This window comes from Aptenodytes patagonicus, chromosome 1 (assembly GCF_965638725.1).
Source record: "Aptenodytes patagonicus chromosome 1, bAptPat1.pri.cur, whole genome shotgun sequence".
NCBI lineage: Eukaryota > Metazoa > Chordata > Aves > Sphenisciformes > Spheniscidae > Aptenodytes > Aptenodytes patagonicus.
This window is the reverse complement of record NC_134949.1, coordinates 767,263-788,437: the sequence shown is the minus strand read 5'-3', so window position 1 is coordinate 788,437 and position 21,175 is coordinate 767,263. Positions and strand designations below refer to the sequence as shown.

At 48.1% G+C, this 21,175-nt stretch overlaps 1 protein-coding gene across 1 annotated transcript in view; it reads left to right on the top strand.

The window, feature by feature from the left end:
- Nucleotides 1-43: 43 nt before the first annotated feature.
- UBE2H (ubiquitin conjugating enzyme E2 H) overlaps nucleotides 44-21,175 on the top strand; it is a 53,846-nt gene continuing 32,714 nt past the window's right edge. The window contains exon 1 of the mRNA XM_076342987.1: nucleotides 44-182. Coding sequence (XP_076199102.1) covers nucleotides 130-182 — 53 coding nt within the window. The 5' untranslated portion in view covers nucleotides 44-129. The remainder of the gene's footprint in view (nucleotides 183-21,175) is intronic.

Below are 21,175 nucleotides of genomic sequence, written 5' to 3'. Positions count from 1 at the left end.
GCGGCGGCGGGGGGGGTCCCAGCGGCTCGGAGCCCGGCGCCCCCCCGCTCCCCTCGGTGCCGGGCGTCCCCGGTCCGCGGCGGCGGCGCTGACAGCCCGCCCGGAGCACCGGGGGCGGCCGCGGCCACCATGTCCTCCCCCAGCCCGGGCAAGAGGCGGATGGACACCGACGTGGTCAAGCTGTATCCTTCCCGCACCCCCCCACCCCCACCCCCCCCCCGCACCCTCCGCCGGCAGCCCCGGGGGGGGGGGGGGGCGAGCCCGCCTCCTCGGCCGGGCCTGCACCGGGGGGGACAGGGGGCACCGGGGACTCCCCTCCGGTGTCGCCCCCCCCACCGCCCCCGGGCGGCGGCAGCGCCCCTTTCTGAGGCCAGGCCTAGGCCTCTTCCCCGGAGCTGGGGGTTGGACCTGCCCCCCCCCCCCCCCCGCCGTGGGGTTAGGGAGGCCTAACCCCCTCCCCCCCTTCCCATATTTTGGGGAGGCTTATCCCCCTCTGTGGCTTGACAGCCACCGGCCGGGGTGCCCTGGGGTGTCCCTGCAGGTGCCCCACCCCCTTGGTGAAGGCTCCCCCCTAGCCTGGGTGCCCTGCACCCCCCCTTGCCTGCCCTGGCCTGCGGCCCAGCCGCCGGGGTGGGGGGGGACGGACGGTGGAAGCAAGGAAGGGGAGAGCAGCTCCAGCAGCCGCAGCCCAAAGAAAGGCTTTTGTGGTGTTTATTATTATTTACTCCCTGATTTCAGCCTGCGGTTCAGGAAGCTTCTGGTGCCGGCTTAGGGATTTAATTTTGAGGGGGGGAGCGGGGGGGGCCCCCACAGGGACTGGCTCCGCGGCAGACCCGTGGCTGGGTGATGGGAGGGTGGGCGAAGGGCTCCGGGCAGCGGGTCCAGGGCCCGCAGCCCATCTCGCAAGAGGTCCCGTTTATGTAACGCTCCAGGTTAGGTTAGGCTTTATTATTTTTATCGCCCCCCCCCCCCTTTCCGTGATAGATCTGTTTATATTTTTGCTCCTTATTTTTATTCTTGGCCCTTTACAGGGTGGCGAATCCTTTTTCTCTCTGTCTGGAGTGTGGGTGGCATTGAAAAATATCATTGGGAATTTGGTTCTAGGGTTGTTTTATTAATAGTTTTTGTTTACGAGGTGGCGGTGTGTGCCGAGAGGGGGTAGAAACGACAAGAGTGGCTGAAATGTTTTTCAGCTCCGTTGACTGAATGTGCCTGACCTCCCCCAGCAGGACCTGGGTCTGGTGGCTCTAACTTGGCGGTGTCGAGGGGTCGAGAAACGGGTCTGATTTAGTTTCCAGAGGGAGATAAACTTACTTGGATTTTGTGGGTTGGGTTTTTTTTTTTTCGGGGGGAGGGAGGGAGGAGCGGCACCGCTCCTGTTTGTGGCGTGAGGGTGGCTTATCGAAGGAAACTTCTGTTTGACGTTCAGCCTGCGCGTTTCTCCCTACAAAGCTGCTCTCCGTATATTTTTCGCCTTGTTTTTAAGCAAATAGGAAATGACTACTGATCATGCTTGAATCTGAGCTATTTTTATCTGGGGGTTTAAAGTTACACACGTCGTACTCTGCCGAACGCCAGTTGCGATCGATGCTTAATTGCACCAGGAGGAGGGTCGGGAATTCCAGCTGTTTAGTGTGTGTGGGGAAAAATAAAATCTTCCTTAGGGATAGTCTGGAAAGAGGTCGGGGCCGGAGAGGGGCCCAACCTGATCTTCTGCTGCTCTCCTTTCCCCTCCCCCTTCCCTCCTTCCCCCCCCTTTTTGTTCGGTTTGTAGCCAGCATCTCCAGCGATCGCAGCATTTTAGGAGACAAAGAGCAGGTTTTTCTGAAGTGGCTTCGCTCGCTCTCTATTTCTAGCGGCGGCCGGGCCGTGCGGTGGTAGGTAGAAAGCCCCGAATATCTGGCATTCCTCCCGACGCTGGGTAGTTTCCGCTCTGTTCTCCTTCTCCCCCCCCCCCCCCCCCCGACAAAAGAAACCCAAGGCTTTTCCAAAAAGCGAAGCTCTTGTTATTGTCGGCGCAGCCTTCCCGGTGTTTTGAGGGGTGAGGGTTAGAGCGGTCGGTCTCCTGCGGACAACAAACTTAGGAAGTTGGATGTGTCAGATGACTCTCCTCACCACTCCTCCCTCCCCAGCCTTTTTTGTTTGTCTGCCTGGCTTCTTGCCTCGCCTGCCCGGGGTGAGCGCAGCTCGCTAGGCCCAGGCTCCCGAGACGCTTCACTTGGGGAATCTTCCTCTCTGGAAGCTGATCTGAAATAAGGGACTGGTTCCAGACGTGGGAGCGAGGAGGGTCTTGGTGGTGACCAAAGGAGAGAGGGCTCGTCTGAAGGAATGTACTTGAAGGCTGCTCCTCCCCGGGGCTTGAGGGTTTTGTTGTTGGGTTGGGTTTTCTCTCCACCTCGCCCCCCCCCCCCCCCGGCCTTTTGCTGCCATTTTCATTACAGTTTCCCTTTTCAGCCCCTTTTCGTGTCTCTGATGGAGAATAATGGCATGGATTTATGGCCTGCCAAGGGCTACCTTTTTGAGTAGGGAGGGGGTGATGGCCAGAGTGAATAACACCGCTGCCTTCTCCTGCTCTGACAGGTTTAGGAGCCGAGTGGGGTCTTTTTATTATTCCTATTTTCAATCCTAACACGTCCGTGTCCTTTTGTGGATGCCTCTTTGTGAACAGGGAAGGGGAGAGGTTGCTCGGCTCTCTGGAGCTGGAGGGGGGGCAGAGCTCTGTGTGTGCACGCTAATGTGTTGAACTGATGTTTAATAATCGCCTGGATGATTATGTGCTGAAACTCTGAGTCACTCATTGTTTCTCTCCTGATCACGCTCGCAACGTTGTGCAAACGCTGGGGAAGGGCCTGCAGCGGGCAGCCACGCTGCCTTCCTCCCCTCCCCGGGGGGCTGCTGCCCCCCACCACGCTTGCTGAAGTTTCTTGGATGACCTGCGTACCCACAGAGTGGGGGGCACTGCCTGCACCCCACCTGCGAGCATGGCTTTGCAAGGAGGCTCTGTGTGTGTGTGTGTGTGTCCCGTCCCCCCCACCCCCACCCCCCAAAACGCCTTGGGACCCGCTCGCCAGCGGCCTGGAAGCGTGGGGATGTCCCGTAGGCCTGCCGGGAAGCTCTCGAGCTCGAGGCCAGGCCTCTCCAGGTAGCCCCCAGCCCAGGCGCCCCCACCCCGGCGACTGCAGGGTGCCGGAGGAGGGGGGGAATCCCATCCCCGGTTCCCCCCCAGCTTCGGGGCGAGCTGCCGGCCTTGGAGCCGTGTTTGCAGGCAAGAGGCCTCCGGCAGAGCTCGCAACTCCGCGGATTGGCTGCTCTGTTACTACCCGGAAACCGGGGCCGGGGCGGAGCGAGCCCGCAGCTGATGGGGTGCCCCAGCCAGCGTGTTTACACCCGTGGGGGGGACGCACCCCGGCACCCTGCAGCCCCCCTGGACCACGGGGCCGTTTGCCGCCGGCCGCGGTGGTTCCAAGCCGGGGTTTATTGTTCTGCTCCGGGAAGCAAGGCGGGCGCTCCAGGACGAGCTGTTCGCAGCCTCCCCTGGACGGGAGTTTATTTTGCGCTGATTTATTTTCCTCCTTTTGTGGATAGATGCTTCTGGCTGGGTTGTAGTCCCCAAGCTCTATTTTTAAGCATCGGGGTTGGGAAAAGGGAAGTGTCACCCTGTTCTGTGCATGAAAGGAATTATAAATAGTGCCCAGCTTCATTTGAATCTCCCTGTTCTGACCAGTTTACAGAGCTGAAGGTTTGTAACACGCATCGGAGCTACCGGGGAGCGTAATACACGGCGCGTTGTGCTCCCTTCTAATTTTAGGCTCGTCCTGAGTCAAGGAGAATAAAGGTACAAAGCTCCTTAGTTTACCTGCAGAGTATTTTGTAATCGCAAAACTCCCCGTGTTTGCTCCGCTGAGATCAGCTGAGGCAAAGGGTAGGACACAGTTTACATTTGGGATAAATTCCTTTTTATGTTCATTATAGGCTTACACCGCACTTATCATCCTACTTGAACACCTTCCAAGAGTCGCATTGAGCAATAGGACAGTCACGTGGCTTTGTTCGCTTTGGCCTGTCCCCAGGGGAAGAGCATGTGCGCTGGAATGTCTTGTTTTGGTAGGGTTTGGTGATGTTTTGTTGTTGTGGGGGTGTTTTTTGTTTTTTGTTTAAGGATAGACATTTCTGGAAACTTTTACGAGTCAGAATGCAAATTGTAAAATGTCACGCTACACTTCTTTCTGCTCTACTTCTGGGGCTCCGTTTTAATGAGGTTTCCAGGGATGAGGGTAATCGCGTGGTGGCATAAAGACGTGGCGACGGCCCCGTTTCAGAAGTGGGAGAGGCCCCCTCCTTCCCCCAAAGCAGTCAGAAATACTGGCACAGGTTGTGGCTTATAAATAAAATCCGGTTAAACGCGGCTCGGAACGTATAGTGCTACCTGCCGTTACGAGAACTTTAAATCCACGGATCGTTCTGCTAAAACCAAACCAACTAGAGGAAAAAAATAAATAAATCATCTTTGTTGCCTAAATGACAACTTTCAAGGGTATCATCTTGCTGCTTTTAGAGCTGAATGCGGCGTCTTTGCTGGCGGCTGGATTTTTTTCCCCCCGAAAGGACGGGCTCTTGGCTGGAACTGTAAGTTCACTCTTCCATTGTTGCCTTGTCAGTTTGATCGCGGAGGCTATTGAAGCTCGGGCTTGTCGAACAGACCTGAAAGCGCAGTGCACCTGCTTAATCATATAATTGCGATGGTCATTGAGATGAAACTGTAGAATATGAATTTGGTTAAGACAGCTTGGAGCAGAGTGCCTGTTCTAGCTTGACATCCCGGCCCTATTTAAAATAAGAAAAATAAAGCTTTTGTATCGCTCTGTGTTTGGGTAGTTTTAACTATTTCTTCGTCTCGTTCCCCAAACTCGGAGTGGTGATTTTGGTGTTCTGAATAGAATGGCAGTCGTCTTTAGGATTATGCTTATGGTACCCAGTTCTTAAGACTAAACTGGCATTAGATTACTAACTGCTGATTAAACAAATCGTGGAAGCTGTTTCTTTGTAGTAACAGTTTAAAAAAAAAAAAAGTGCAGGCAGGATTTCAGTAAAACAAGTGGCTTGCCTTGTAAAATGGTGTCCCTGCTCTCCTTTCTGCTGCTGTGTCTAGAAGGGCGTGCTTGATATTTCTTCTGTCTTTTCTAAGAAGCTATACTGTGGTCCAGGCAGGCTTGGATTTGTAGTAGGTGATTGTTTTTAAGTGTCATCACGGCTATCTTACAATCCCAGCAAGCTTTTGGAAACGCGTCTCGCTGAGTGCACTCCCATGTGTTCAACATTTCTTAGCAGCAGCAGCCAATAACGTTAGCTTCGAGCATGGCTGTGAATCTTGCAAACCCTGTTAAAGTCTTAATATGTAGGATTAAGCAGAAGATGCCCCCTGATGAGGCTCTGCATTGTTCCATTTGCCAGGGAAATATTACATTTAATCTTCATGTAAGTACAGCTTGCGTTTTGTCTTGGCTCTGGTTATCGCTGTGCACTAGCATTAAAATTATGTTCTTTTTTTAAAACCGTAAAAAAAAAAAAAAATCTCATTAAAAGCTTGTAAGCAAAGCCTTGAGATTGCTGGACGCTTGCTTTGTTGATACCTGAGTGGCAAGCACGAGGAGTTGCCCCGTGTTGCGCTGCTGCCTTCCTCTCTTGAGCTCATGGAAAGCAGAGGTGTGCTCTGTCAGTGTTTTCTTTGGTTTTGGAAGAACATCAATTAATCGCTCCTTCAAATACGTGCTTAATTGCTGTCTTACCTTGTGCCTACCTGTTGTACCTGGAGCAGGTTGAGCAGACTGTTAAGCTAGAAGCCGAGGGTGTAAATCCTGCAAGGTGCTGAGTGCCTCCTTCGGAGGCTTGGGCACGCACGGAGCTCACACCTCGCCGCTGGATCGCTCTGGGAGAAGGTGGTGGCAGCTTGCTCCTTGGAGGCTCCAGGTTTGCTGCCTCCGCGCGAGCACCGGCAGCAAGGGGGAGATGCCCGAGGACAACGGGGGCTGCCTGAGGGCAGAGGTGGTGGTTGGCAATCCTGCCCTCCTCCCGAAGGGGCAACTCGCTGGCTGCACAGGCTTTCACTTCTTGGGCAGGATCCCGTTCCTGGAGCCCTCTGCCCTTCCCTGTCCTGTATCCTATTGCAAGCAAAAAGCAAAGGAGTGCTTAAATTAAGAGTCCTGATAGAGTTTTCTCCCTGATTGTTTTCTTATGTTTTTTCTTCAAGCGAGGTAAAGCAGCAGGAATTGGGCTGTTAGGAAGGGAAGGGTGCATCTGAAACCACCCCAGTGCAGAGCGATTGCTGGTGGCAGTATAACTTAATGTTCTCGGCACCTGTTGGTACTTGGTGCCCTTCTTAAACCATGATTTAATTGGAGTCATAACCAGGATAAACACATAACAGGTTGTTGTTAAGGCAGGAAAGTGCCCACAGTTAAAGCGACAGGCTCCCGTACGGAGTGGGTTCCCGGCCAAATAGCTATCTGTTTTACTGTCTGCTTAAATTAGAGGTGATGCGGTGCTGAGGGAGAGGTGTCTGAATTTTCTGCTTTGCTCTCCTGCCATTCTGGATGTTATTCTGGCAGCAAAAATGAGAGATTGCTGAATAACATTTTTTTTAATATTGAATGTGAATTATATATGTGGGGGGGTGTATAGGAGTTCAGCATTTCATTGTGTGTCTTACTGTGTGCGTTCAGCTTCCCTCCTTTCACTCTCTCCATTTCCCTGTGGATTTTGTCCATGTATTTCTGGAATAATGAACATAGAGCGTTGCTCTTTGTTTTTCTTCACCAAAATAGAGCTCGCGTGACTGAAGAATCATACGACCTTGCCATCTCTAGTTTCTACTAGGTCATGCAGCCTGTGTGCCGGTTGCCTGTCGATTCTAGCAGGGAGCTTGCGGACGAACTGCCCTCGCCGTTAGAAAACGCCCCGTGTTCTACCTTCTACCAGGGAAATGGTCAGTTAGTTTTATTGCTGGCAGAACGATGTGGTTCTCACTTCCCACCCCCCAATTTTTTTATACCTTTTTTCCACCTTCTTGGGATGTTCAGAATCATTTGTTCCTTGACGCTGATACGCTTTGAATACTGGTCAGCCATTGTAGAGAAGTACAAGCCCTCGCTTACTCATCACTAAGGCAATCTTTGCTTAGTCTTTGCCAGGCTCTTCCCTCTCCTGTCGCCGCTCAGTCCCTTCGGCCTTATGACCACTCACCTCTAAATGCTATCTCCTCATCTTCGGTCTCCATCTTCTTCCAGTTCCTCAGCTGCTCTGATAATGATCTGTCTGAGATTGAGGGTGGATTTAGTCTCTTGGAAAAAGGTGATTTCACTGCCTCTTGGGCTTGTGTAGCCATTAACGATTCTCTGCAAACTGGGGCTGGTACTGGATTGAGAACTAAGATACTATTTTTTTGTTACCGTTGCAGCTTCCAAGAGCTGTCCTCTAGTCTTAAATCATTTGACTTATTCCCTGGAGCAAATTGATTCAGCCTTCCAAGAGAAGCCAAATCACTCGCAGTCCATTTTCTTGGCATTAGGTGTTTCAAATCAGGTAGAGGGGTGGATCTGCGTGTATCGTTTTTAAACTGAGGTGGTGGTGGTCTGTCGCCTCTAATCCCTTTTAAACTGTGAATTACAGAGCATGCCTGTATATTCTGCATGATCCACATACAGGAAAGCGCAGGAGGTGGTGTAGATTTCCAGATATTACTGACTCAGTGTGAGGAAGGGATAGCCATTTTCGATCGTTTTCACAGGGTCAAATGCTGCTTTCCAGAAATGATTGCATTTCGCTGGTGCGTGCTTTCCTTGGACTGAATGCTAGAAGAAAGAAGCATAAGATATTTTCTTTGAGATTGTACAAACAGAGTGTCTGGGTGGATTATTCTGAAACGTTTTGCACTATCTGGCTGTAGCTGGCTTTAATTTTTTTTTGTGATACTCCCTTAAAAATGAATGTTTTAAATTTGTTTTAATGTTTTTGTTAGGAAAAGTCTGCATTTATGACACTTGCTGCCCTTTAGGGGAGCTTAACCCTGGAGGCATTTGTCATCCCCTGTGAAAGGTTGAGGTTAAAAGCTGACAGTTGATTGTTAGCTAAATTTTGCATTATTTCCAAATTCCAGTGGGCTTTTCACCTGGCCTTGGGCGCTCTCTCCTGCGAGAGCAGTGGTGGGGGACTTAGCGTGTAAATTATAGATGTGCAAATCATTGCTGCCTTCCCGACTGCCTGGGTACTCTCCGTGTAACAGCTGATTGTTTCTAGTCAGCCGTCTGTGGACCTTTTATAATGACTGTATTGGGACAGACTATATCCAAACGGAGGTGAACAAGAGGGGATGAGGTAGTGGTATGCATAATGAATGAATGGTATTGAGAGGGGATGAATAGTGTCAGGTCTGCCTGCTCCCGGCCCCTGAGCAAGGTGTGACATTGAAAGGTAAGCTTAAGCATGTTTGCACTGGAGAGACTCTGGCAGTCCGTAACGTCTGAGATTTTGACTAAAACCTGACAGGATTTAGGATAGGATCAGGTACTTACGCAGTTATTGAGCATACCCCCTGAAAAAGGTAAAAATCAGTGTGTGGTACACGCAGGCCTGCGTGTCCCTGATTAACCTCCAGCGTGGTAGAGTGATAGATGCAAAGTTGAAGAGATTGATAAATTATTAACTTAAGCACTTGGCATTTCTCGGTGGGCTGTGTTGCTTTGTTTTTTCTTGACGGTGGCAAGACCAGGCGTGCTCTGGAGCTGCGCAGCGACGCGTCGGGGCAGGGGCGAATGTCCGATGAGACACCTGTTCTTTTGCAGCAGAAAAGCTGGATGAGAACATAAACCCAGGTTGTCTGCTGAGGCAAGACCGGAGCTCGAAAATCATTTTGTTCTTAAAGCTGTCTCTAGATCTAAATGCTATTTTAAAACCGTGCTGTGAAGCTGCAGTTTAGTTCTTGATCGCCATTGTGGACGTGGTTGAAGAGTTAAAACTCATCTTGGTTTTAGGGGCAAATGAAGCTGCTCCTTTAAGTCTTGCTCAGTCAACTGTAAATGGTTTGAAGCCAGATCTTTTTTTTTTTTTTTTAATTTTGAAAAGAACCAGGTTTGGTTTTTAAATGCATTTGGAGAGGGGGGCTGTTGGCTTTTCTTAAACCAGTATCAGCCTTGGGAGATCTGCACTGAGAGGATCCCGGTGCTTTTGAAACCTGAAGGAAGAGAACATGGCATGGAGTTGGTGATGGATGCAATCCCAAAATTGCTCTCGTGTCCTGGCTGTTTCCAAGCTGGTTTGTTTGGGGAAGTCCTCTTTTTTTCTTTTTTCTCTTCTTTCTTTCTTTACTTTTTTTTTCTCTTTAGGGGTGGGGAGAGGTTTCTCCCTGGTGATACATTTAATCAAAGCTGGTGGAAGCTAATGCTGTCTTGCGCTCTCCTTTCTGCTGAAGGCAAATGAAACCGGTTATGTTTTTCTTCTGTCTAATACCATTAATTCAAACTCACTGACCTTCCCCCTCAAATCTTCAAAGCCGACACAGCTGAATATGAATGCGTGCAGAGTGCTGGTTTCACGTAGCAGCAAGGCAAGTTTTAAACCTCGCAATAATTGGGCTGCTTTCATGCTGAGCTCATGTTCTGTGTGAGAGATGTGTCCGTGTCAGTGGTGCTTGGGAGCAGTCCTCCGTAGCGGTGCGTTGTGATACTTCTTGAAGGTATCTGCTTCATGCTTGGCGGTGGCAGTTGCAGTTCACTTGGGCAAGAATGGCATGTCGTGGACTGATTTCCGCAAAAGTTTCAGTGATGGCCTTGCTTTGTAATCCTCTAATTTGTATGACAGGATTGTAAAGTAAACAGGGATGAAATAAAGAAACAACCCTTCTAGGAGTGAAGCACTTATCCTGGAAATGTCAAATCTTAACTGCGATGTGACTCAGCACGGTTATACCGACTTACTCCTCGGTGCTACCGAAGCCACCTCCTCTTTTAATTTTTTTTAATTTTTTTTTTTTTCTTTTAAGGCTTTCAGCCTGCCACTGTGTCAGTTGTGAAATCAGGGAAGCAGTGAAAATAGGAAGCTAAACAAAACCACAGCGTTTTGTTTAACAGACCTGGCATCGTAGGTAACTTAATACTCCTGGCCTAGGGGAGGAATCTGTGCATGGTTATTGGGGTAAGCTTAGATCCCAACAAGAGAATGCGGCTTTGAGAGACTGGGGGGGACGATGCTCGGTTGAAAAGTTGAGATGTCAGAAATCAGATCCTTGTAACTCAGTACCGGAGTCTGTGTTCCTTGAAAGGGAAGGTATGCGAGGAGGTGTTAACTCACCCTTCTCGTGGCTGATAGGAGCGACTGTGCCCTGCGAGTGAGCTTACGGCTAGTGCTGCTTCATGCTTTTTTAAAAATTGTGGACACCGTAATGAACTCGTGTGTTTTGTGTAAAGCTCCAAGGTCTTGGATTTAAACAGATTCTGGCTTGCTTGCAACTGCTGGGAAAGTTATAAATTAGTCATAACCCAGGTTTTTTTATTAATTCATGGTTTCTGCCGTGTTTTCTTTTGTTTGATGCTGGCAGTGTGACCAGAAGGTTGCCCTGAAAAGGTAAGTTTAAATACTTGCCTTGTTTGGATCAAGGAGGAGGAGATTTCGCCAGTAAATAGCCATGTTCTTCTAACTTTGCAGAGGGCAAAAGCAGTGCGTTTTACACGTGGAGAAGAGCCACAGCAGTAGCGGTTGGGGCGGGGGGCGGGATCTCAAAACACTAGTTGGGGTTAAGTGCAAGACTGAAGAAATATACCCCCGTGGTTTCAGCAAGTCATTTAAACTGTGAACCCTGTTTTAATTACTGGTCACTGCTTGAATTTCCGCAGCATAATATTGAGACTTGCATCTTGCCAAATGAAAACAAAAAATATTGTAAAATTGAAATGATTAGCGATAATGTTCTCATAATGTTAAGCCCTTGCATCCATGAGAAGGCACTATTTTGCGTTTAAAAGCATGCCACAAATGTGCATATGCTCTGAAAGAAAGAAGAAAATTTGCTGACCCGCTGAAATGAACTTGATGTTCAGTCCTGCAAAGCTTATTGACCGCTGGACAATTAAACCATCTGCCCATACTCTGTTGCTAAACTCAGTTTTACCGATTTAGAGTATAGATTGTTTAGGAGAGGGGTGTGTTTGATTCTCGGCGTATGTTGAAGCTAGAGGATTAGCTTCTTGCGTTAGGATTCGGAGCGATCAAATGCCAACATGGGAGCTCCTCTCCCTGAGTTGCTTTACGTCGGTTCCTGCAGACACACGTTGATTTGTGCACCTGAGGATCCGCAGTCACCCCTTTACGGTGACTTCTACTCGCTGACAATTTGTCCCTTCGCACTGACCTGCTGCAGCTTTTCAAATGTCAGTTCTCTGGAAAAAGAAAAAATCTTTCGTCACTTCAGCGTGACGCATCAGAAGAAGAGTCAGGGTTAAGCAAAGATGATTTGCCTGTTTAGTCATAGCAAGAAATGTGTTTTGTGGGGTTATTGTCTGCATGGGGGTTCTAGTGAAGGCGATTTGAGGCTGTCATGCAAAGGTGCCTCGAGAGAGCCCAGGTGCTGCTGGTGCCTCTTCTCAACGTCTCAACGTTGTGCACGTGGCTTTGGGGCCTTCCAAACTGTTCTCCTCCATTAGTTTTTCTCTGGAGTTGGTTGCGTAAGGGGGGATCGGGCATGAGAACAGCTTAAGTTATAACCAGCTAGTTTGAGTCTGAACCAGCATCTCTGTCTTGTTAGAGCCAAAAGTTTTAGTCGTCTGCTGATGAATATTGCATTTGATGTAGTTTCCTTTTTTTCGACTTCTGTTTATCTGTTTGCAAGGGCTTCCTGCTCGGTGTGGCTGGGGTGCAATGGGATTCTTCAGGGTCAGGAGTTGCATTACTGTGGTTTTTTTAAAAGAGTCTCAGAATATGTACAGCTCAGTAGCAAGTGAGTCCTTAAATTGTCCTCTGTGCCTCTTGGTGGCTTCCAAAGTCACAGGTTTCTTCGCTGCTACCTGAAGTTCAGTGTAATGAGGACACTTCAGGATATTCTGTGTGCAACTCTTTCTCGCCAGTTTTCTGCAGACTTGGAAGGCACAAGAAACGAGTCTTAAGATAAGCGAACTTCATAATCCTCTGTAGGTTTTGTTTTATTTCAAAGAGCAGCTGGGGTTCTGTTGCTGAGCACCCAGGGAAAGGCTGCGCAGTCAGGTGTATGGTGCTACGATGTTGAAGGCTTTTACTCTCCTTTACAAGGCACTTCAAACAATAGAAAAGCCCCTTAATGGAAAGAGGGTCCTGAGCTGGCAGGTTATGTGCTTCTGCTACTAAGTGTGCCTTGTCACTGGTGTTTGTTTTCTCTCGCTCGTTTTCCTTAATACACAAAAATTGCAGTCAAGAGCGTGTAAAACACCAGGGCTGGGGGGGAATGTTCCCCTAATTCTTGCAAGATACAGGATGGATCAGAAGCTGAAACCGCTTGGCTCAGTCAAAGCCATTGTATATAGGCGTGAATCGATAGCTACTTTTCACTGTTTGGTTCTCCCGAAGTCACCCGAATGGCATCAAGACTTTGCAGCGTTCACGTTCTTCCCTTAGGAACTGAATGGAGCTGACCAGGCTGCCACCTGCGTCACAGAAACCCACATCAACTGTTTTTAGGTCATTACGAGACTGGACTAAATTTAGCATGAGAGCCAGAAGTGTGAGGCTTTGTTTCCAACCTCCTGCCCGGTCCTTATTTCTGGGTTGTCTGCTTGGGCTGTGCCCTACAACTGGTCATACGTCTGCTGAAGGCGAGGGATGGAAATCCCTGTCTGCTTTTGCTTTTTAATCACACAGAGCAGGGACGCCACTGAGGTTTGTTCGCAAAGTTCCCGAATAACACCATATGAAGCGGAGAGGGAGTTGTAGGGAAGAGCACAGGCAGTTTGCTGAGCTAGTAATAGGATATGGAGCTTCTCACCCCGCGGGATGACGGGTTTGAGTCCTGCCTGGGTTGACAGTGGTTCCAGCTGGCCAAGAGGAGAAGCCTGTCCAGTTTTTGGTTGCCCGTGTGTCGGTTGACTGCCTCCGCAGCCCAAAAGCTGTGGATTGCTGAACTCTGGTTGCTGCCGGAGATCTGCGCTGGTTTGGGGATGGGAACAGCTCGCACTCGGAGCAAAGGGGGAAGCGCTTTTCTCATTAACCTTAAAATACCTCTCAAGTAGAAAATGTTCCCACCTCCTTTCTTTCGAGCCCCACATCTCTGCTAAAATTGTCAAGGTGGCAGAGATGAGGAAAGCGGGGGGGAAATAAGTCACTCTGACAGTACGAGGGAAAATTTTGAGGCTGCTGGGAGCAGTGTGCTGGTTCTGCAGTTCCAAGCTGTCCTTTATTTTAACTTCCTCAGTTGTTTCGGGATTCTGTTTATTTGCAGTAGCACACTGGTTAATTGGGGGTTTTCTGTGGATTAGTCATATTGTCATCCAAAATGGCTTAAAGTGTGTCAAGTCTGCTTAATTCTGATTTATTAAAGGAGGCTGTGATAAATGTGTGTCTTTGAAACTCTCGCTGGGTCTGCTGGAGGTCACCTGTAATTCAGAGCATCTGGCAGAGGTCAGTGCTAGGCTTTTTGTTCTGTAGTGGTGTAAGCTTTGGGGTTTTTTTCAGCTCATCTCTGAAGGAGGAGATACTTCAAACTCGGTGACAAAATCCCACTTTTCAGGCAGCTGCACCTGCTAATGACTAAACTGTGTTAATTAGTTTTTAGTGCAGTTGCAGTAGTGTTCCTTTTGTCCCTTCTGTAATGGTGATCCAAACAGATGATGTCAAGGAATCTTCTGTTTCAGATGAATTTAACTAATTATAAGCAAGCACTGCCTTCACTTTCCAAAGCTCAATAACACAGTCTAAAAGCTGGGAATAGCAGTGGTCTAACAATAGCACTTATATTGATAGTGTGGCTTGTATTACGGTGATGTATGCAAAACTCGATTACAAAGTTCAGTTTTAAATTGGCTGCTTTTTTTTTGATCTGCGTAACAAACTTCAGGTATTGTAATTCCTGCAGGAAACCTTGAGGCGAGTGCTTTTCCTGCAGCTATCAGAAATACGTGGACGTAAATTGGGATGGCTGATTTGTAAAACTCCCCTGGGCTCTGTCTTCAGATAACTGATGTGCCTCTCGTTAGGGAGTTGAGAGGGAAGGGGGATAATTAAGCCTGAGCAGATGTGCTAGAACGAGCTCTTGGATCAGAAGCAAAAGGGCTGGGTGATGAGGCTGGAGCTCCTAACTCCAGCTCCAGCAGGTGCAAACTCGCTCCTCTGTCCTAGTCCCCCTCTCCAAGTGGATTTGGTGCTTCTGCTGGGTAGGAGGCTTTGCTTCGAAGAGCTTTAAAATGGCCAGCTGTGAGAGCACCTTCCAAACCCTTCCAGGGAAACTTCCCAGTCTCTTTCCAGCCCTTCCATCTGTACGGCTCAGAGGTGGTTTCGGAGGAAACTGCCTGGCCACAGCGATGAGGACTATGTGTTCCTGTGTTTTGGCAATACCCTCTGCTGTTCTGCTGGTCATGTTACAAAAAAACCCCTACCTTTTTTCCCTTCCTCCGATTGTGGTGGTGTCACTTGTGCCAGAGCGGCTTTAATGAGCCCCTGTCTTCCTGTGAGGTGCTGAGATCGGAGATTTGTGTGCAGAGGCTTAGTCACATAGCTAGAGAAAGCCGCAACGCTTGAGAAATAGCCTGGACGACTTGCTTTTGCTTCTGGTGCAGCTGCTGAACGAAGGCCTGGTCTTCAAAGCCTGGAAACTGTTAAAAAAAAAAAAAAAGTATTTGACATGACTGAATGCAGCGTGGTGGGTGTCCCAGGGTGAGGGCACCCTCCGTTCTGGGCACCGGTGCCACCCCGGCTCTGCCTCGCCGCGGTTTTGTTGATGGCTGGCGAGCTCGGGCCTGCTGGTGCATTCACATCTACAAACAAAGCCCCAAACGCTTTGTTAGGCTCCTTCCTTGGCAACCTTTCTGCCGCGTCCCTAAAGCTTGCCTTTCCGTTGCACAAGGAAGCTCGTGTGGGGATCATTGTTAGTCTCCAAGTATGGCTCTTTCATGTCTTCCTCTCAAACACAATGTATCTTTATACCTTAAACTTCAGGAAAATCCTGTACAGTTAATCCTTTGGGAAAGGCCAAAAACCCCTCGGAAGCGCTCGAGACTTTTAAAAATACTTGTTAGCAGGCGAGTATTTAACTTCTTGGTGCAAAAGCCAATGGTGGGAACTGGATGCAAGAGGAATTGCTGAGACTAACGGGAGCACTGGCCTGATTTCTTAAATTTCCAGGGCTGATAAAGAAGTGAACTTTTTACAGATGGTTTGGTGATTAACTGACAAAGCCGTGCCATGTTTGCGGTTAGAGTTAGTGGCTTGATGGATGGGAAACAGCACGTATCGACCCTCTACCTAACCTTGGAAACGTGTGTCTGTCGGTATTTTCTTGAGACTGATAGGTACAGCGGAAGCCGACCTGACTTGGAGTAGGTAGAGAGCTGAGTGATAGACCCATCTTTATAAACGGCCTTTAAATACAGATGGCCAAATGGACTGAACAAAATAAAGCTGAGGCAAAACCACTTGCCTTGTGCATCTTGTCTGTTTGCAGCCAGCACTGGGACATTGGATCTGTTTATGGGATCTACTGAGGAAGCACTGAATAGACTACAGTGCGCCATTGCTCTCATTACGTAGTAAGAATAAAGGGGATAATTGATTTAATAGCGATGACAATGGCATATTGGATTGTTGTAGGTATTTGTGTACAAAACTGTGGCACGCAGGAAGCTCCTACAGCTTTTCTTTTAGCAAAACTGAACTGCAGTTTCCTGGTACGTGGGACTGTTTGGTGTTTTCACTTTATATTGTAGGTGACCTAGAAAGAAGGAAAACAACGTCTATAAGCTTCGGCTGCTGTGTGTAACCAAGGTCTGAAAGGTGCTTGTTCCTAAATCACTTTTTTTTTTTCTGCTTTGGTTTGAGAGAAAACAGTGTATGGTCTGTGTTGGAAACTGCGGTCATGGTTGTCATAACTTCACCAGTTCTGTGATTCAGTTATGGAGTCATCTCTCTCTATATCCTTCAGGTCATTTGTTTGGGTCTAAAAAAACCAAACAACATTGCATGTAAAATCCTGTCTGAGCTGTTCCTTTACAACATGGCCAATGGCATCCTGGCCTGTATCAGCAATAGTGTGGCCAGCAGGAGCAGGGAAGTGATCGTGCCCCTGTACTCGGCCCTGGTGAGGCCGCACCTCAAATACTGTGTTCAGTTTTGGGCCCCTCACTACAAGAAGGACGTTGAGGTGCTGGAGCGTGTCCAGAGAAGGGCAACGAGGCTGGTGAGGGGTCTGGAGAACAAGTCTGATGAGGAGCGGCTGAGGGAACTGGGGTTGTTCAGCCTGGAGAAAAGGAGGCTGAGGGGAGACCTCATCGCTCTCTACAACCACCTGAAAGGAGGTTGTAGCGAGGTGGGGGTCGGTCTCTTCTCCCAGGTAACAAGCGACAGGACAAGAGGAAACGGCCTCAAGTTGTGCCAGGGGAGGTTTAGATTGGACGTGAGGAAAAATGTCTTTACTGAAAGAGTGGTTAAAGATTGGACCAGGCTGCCCAGGGAAGTGGTTGAGTCCCCATCCCTGGAGGTATTTAAAAGACGTGTAGATGAGGCGCTGAGGGACATGGTTTAGTGGGCATGGTGGTGTTGGGTTGACGGTTGGACTTGATGATCTTAGAGGTCTTTTCCAACCTTAATGATTCTATGATTCTAACATCGCTCCTGAGATACCTTTTAACAAAACTGAAGAGGGGAATAGCGAATCTGATCCCTCCAGACGTTCTGTCAGGACTTCTTGCTGTAGCACAGAGAAGAGGACAAATCTGATCCTCATGGTTTTGCAAGCGGTCTGCAAAAGGCATACTGCCCTCAGGCTCCCCATCGCCATTTTCAGATGTGCCCTTACAAGGTGTGGGTGTTGTATCAACAGACTTGTTAATGGACGTATCGGTGTAAGCCCCTTTGCATCGGCAAGAGGTAGACAGCCCCAAGGGCGACGTTCATCCTGATGATTTTCTGCCTGCTAGCAAGCCAGTCTGTGAGTTGTCTGCTGAACCCAAGAATCAGCAGAAGAGCAGAATTTAACTTGTTCTTGAAAAAACGTATTTCTAATAAAGTGGTTTGAAAGGAACAGAAATCCCCAGGTGCCTCGGGGTATGACCCACCCTGAAACAAACACCTGTATCTGGTAGAGCATCATGTGTTACTTCAAATTGGGCTGTTACGGGTGGTGGGAAATCTGGATTGAAGCCACACAATGACTTTTCCCCTGTGTTACTTGAGGTCAAGGGAATTGTTCTAATCTCTAGCTTAATTTTCAAATTTAGTTTGCTTTTGTTTTCTGCACCCATGTTATAGAAATACCAGTGGTTTGTGAGATTTTTTTTTAAAGCTCGTTTCTTTGAGGACTGGCAAGATCACAACCCTCCTCCAGGAAGGCTCAGAAATGTTGGTGCCTCTGGCTCAAGTAGCAAAGTATTGTGTAACAAACAAATATCAGTTGTGCCCTGTTCTTCAGAGGGAGAAATAGTTTCCAAAATGTCTTTGAGAGACCTTACTGCCGTTCTGGTTGGTACAGAAAACACCCAGATGGGTGGCAGTTCACTACTAGGATTTTTGATATTAAGCACGCAAGCTCTTAATTGTTGTTGAATGCTTAAAGTTGAAGAAGCTTCGTGAGGACCAGTGCTGCTTAATTTTCACTGGCACTGTCCGCTTCAATGCTTGCTCTGGGCTCCGAGTCTTATTTACAGTTTGAGCACAGCTTGCTCTAGCTGGCATTTTAAATACTGGTTGCTATCTGAATTCTGAAGACTACAGTTTACAAAATCCTTTTAAAAAAAAAAAAACAACCCAGTGCAGGTGTGACCTCAGTGAGCAAGAAATACATCATTAAGTATTTCCATCCACTCTCGCATCTGCTGCTGTGGGGTTGGAAGGAACTCTGCAAAACAACGCTATGCTGTAGATAGCTCAGTATCCTTGGTGTAAGAGGTGCTTACGGAGCAGCTCTGTCTCTTGTTTCTGCTCTGATGTTTCAGATACTCTGCTCCAGCTGTCGGCTACATTAGGTTTATAGCAAAGGTCAGCAAAGCAAGCCTCTTCTATAGATCCGGTTTTAAAGCAAGCGGAGGCAATACATCTAAGTAGGTGCCCCACAGCTATCTTTCCAGTCACGTTGCCAAACCCTTTTGTACTTGTTAGAAAGGCAGCCCGAGCAACTTAACCGTCTTGCTCTCATCGCATATGCTTATCACATGGACCGGTTCTTGGTGTGTTGCCAGGGTCTTTGCGCTAAACCAGCACTTCCTGGTGAGTCTCACCTCTGTTGTGCCTGTACACACACACAAAAAGGAAAAAATCCCACTGAATTATGTTCTTGGCAGGCCATGGAGAGCTATTGTGATGTGTTATCCTGATTCCAAGGGAGCGGGATCCTAGACAGGACTTTAAATGTGTTTCCTCCCGCCTCGATGTTTTAGTAGTTCAAGCTTGAGTTTTTTTGTGCGAAGCCTCTTTTAGAGAGGACTTCAGGATTTTTGTTGAGGAGACATCCTGGTGTGAAGTGTTTATTAAAACAATTCTCAGGATTCCCATATTTAACACTTTCTCAATTCAGTGTTATGATGTAGCTCAAGCCGATGCAGCGTATCACTCACCCCTCGGTGAGTCTCTGTGGCCCAATTCAGCATCCCTTGCAGGCAAGAGAAGATCCTGGTAAAGGGGAGCAAAGAGGATGGGGACTCTGGTTCCAGAACAGGTAACTGCTCTGTGCCAAAGCATCTTAAAATTAAGCTCGTGTTCAACAGAATATAACTCTGAATTTACCAGAATGAAAATATTTGCTTTGACACTTTCTCCTTTCCCCATTAAACTCTTTATCTTGTTTAAAATCGAGAACTTGAGATACTTCTAGATTTTTTCCTAAATAAAACTCTTGCCAAAGCTCAGCTGCTGACCTCCTCTGCATCTGTCTGACTGCAAACATGTCATGTCCCAAGGGCTTTACAGCCTGAGGAGGTGGTTGGTTGTACGTTTGGGGTTTTACGTCGCTGTTGCTGAGGTGGCTTGACACGCTTGCAGTTTCTAAATGACTGTGTACGTTTCTTGGAGTAAAAAAGCATTTCAGTAAAGTCTACAGAAACCTAAACCAAACTTCACTTGAGGGAAAAGGCCACATCTTAAAATAATACGTGTCTTCGGGAAGTCTAAATTAGTGAAGTATTCCAACTGTGCAAACACGTGAAAAGCATTTTGCTTTTAACAGACCTGGTACATTCTTGTAAAACGTGTGATAGGGCACAGCCCCCAAAACGCAGTTAAATCTTAGGCTTGGTGTCAGGTCTAGCACACGTTTGGGGTCACGCTCTCAATTCTGTGGTTTTATGACCACGGTTTCTCTTTCAGAAGTGTTTTGGCACTTCTTGAATCCTCACAAAGAGGAAATCAACTGTACCCAACGCAACTGGAAAAAGAAATTATTGTATTTTCTCCTTCTGATATTTCACTTAAAACTTGAAATTTTTTGCTTGTTTGAGAAGTTTATTATTCGTACATTAAATACTCCGTTCCCACCAGTATGTACAATCACCATGGTAACAAACTTCTCTTGGTGGAAGCTGTAGCAATGCAAATATTATATCTAGTGGTTTAGCTTAGAGACAGATGTATGGCCATGTAAACTACTACTGCTGTTGTCTTCGATGCTTCTGGATCCGACTCTGGTTTCCCCCGTGACTGACTCTGAATGTCAGCGTAGTGAATTCTGCGGCTTCTGGCTCGGTGGCTGGCTGAGAGCGCAAGGTTCCCGATTATTTCCGCCTTGGTCACGCCAGGTGAGCAGCTTGTATTGAACTCTTCTGGGAGGCTCGAGCGTCGGGTCACAGGAGACCAGCGCAGTCGTATCGTGGGGACCTTTTCGCCTCTCCGGTTATCCCAGAGAATCCCAGGGCCTTATGCTCCTGTGTCATGGCTCTGTACGTTGTCTTCCTTGCTAGTCCTTTCCGGTAGGATGCCTTCCTCAAACTATGCAGTCATCTCCAGCTGGGATCCATTTAAGGAGTTTGCTAACTGACAGTGGCTTATCATTACAGACTAATTGCACTTAAATTCTCTTGGTTTCTAGTGTGTCCTCTTTTACTGAGATTCAAAGAAATCTTGTGCTTGAGGAGGCAGTGCTGTGTTGCGTTATGGTCATGCACGGGAACACCAGTTAAACTGTATAGATCACAACTTCATTCCGACTCCCTTTCATCAAGTCCAGTCTCTTCCTTTCATGTTTAAAAATCTCGTGTGCCAGCTTCTTCTCAACTTGACTAATGCGTCTCCCTGCCTTTCTTGAGCAGCACCTCAGCAGCCCTTGCGTAGGCCACAGTTTTAGGTGGTTTCAAGCCATTTCTGTCCAACGTGCTGCTCCTGGGACTGACAGCACCACGCGGAGCACCGCAACAGTCATCTCGCAAGCAAAGCTCCGCTGCAATGCAAATCAGAAGGTGTCACCCTGGGCCTATACATGTTCTCATCCTGAATTGCGCTTGGCTGACGACACCTAGTAAAACAAGGGCCTGATGCTTGTACATGTTGTGTTCTTTCTTGTCTGTAAATGCAAATGAATTGCACAGTAATCAGCACCGCAAAACTGGAGTTTGGCTATGGCGCTCGTTATCTACTGTCAAAATGACACTGATTGTGTTCCCGTCTAATCTGATTGTGAAGGAGCTCTTGGTGCCACCGCTGCAATTAAACGTTGACCCATCCAGTGGAAGCTTGAGAACACAGTTTTAAATAAGTTTATTCTAATCTGTTTTCTCTATGGCAAAAAAACGTGTATCTGTCTGCTATCTCTTTTTCTAAACAAGTTGAAACTTTTCAAGGGAACAGCACAGAATTGGGGAGGGCAATGAATTAATTTGTTTTCTGAAGGAAAAGGGCAGTGTTATTCAGTCCAGCATGGTGTGAGATGTACCTTGTTGTCTTCTTGTGGTGGTTCCCTCCACTTCTGGTGAGGAAAGACCAGGTTTGAAGCCTGGAGTATCCTCTCTGTAGGAAAAATGCTGACTTA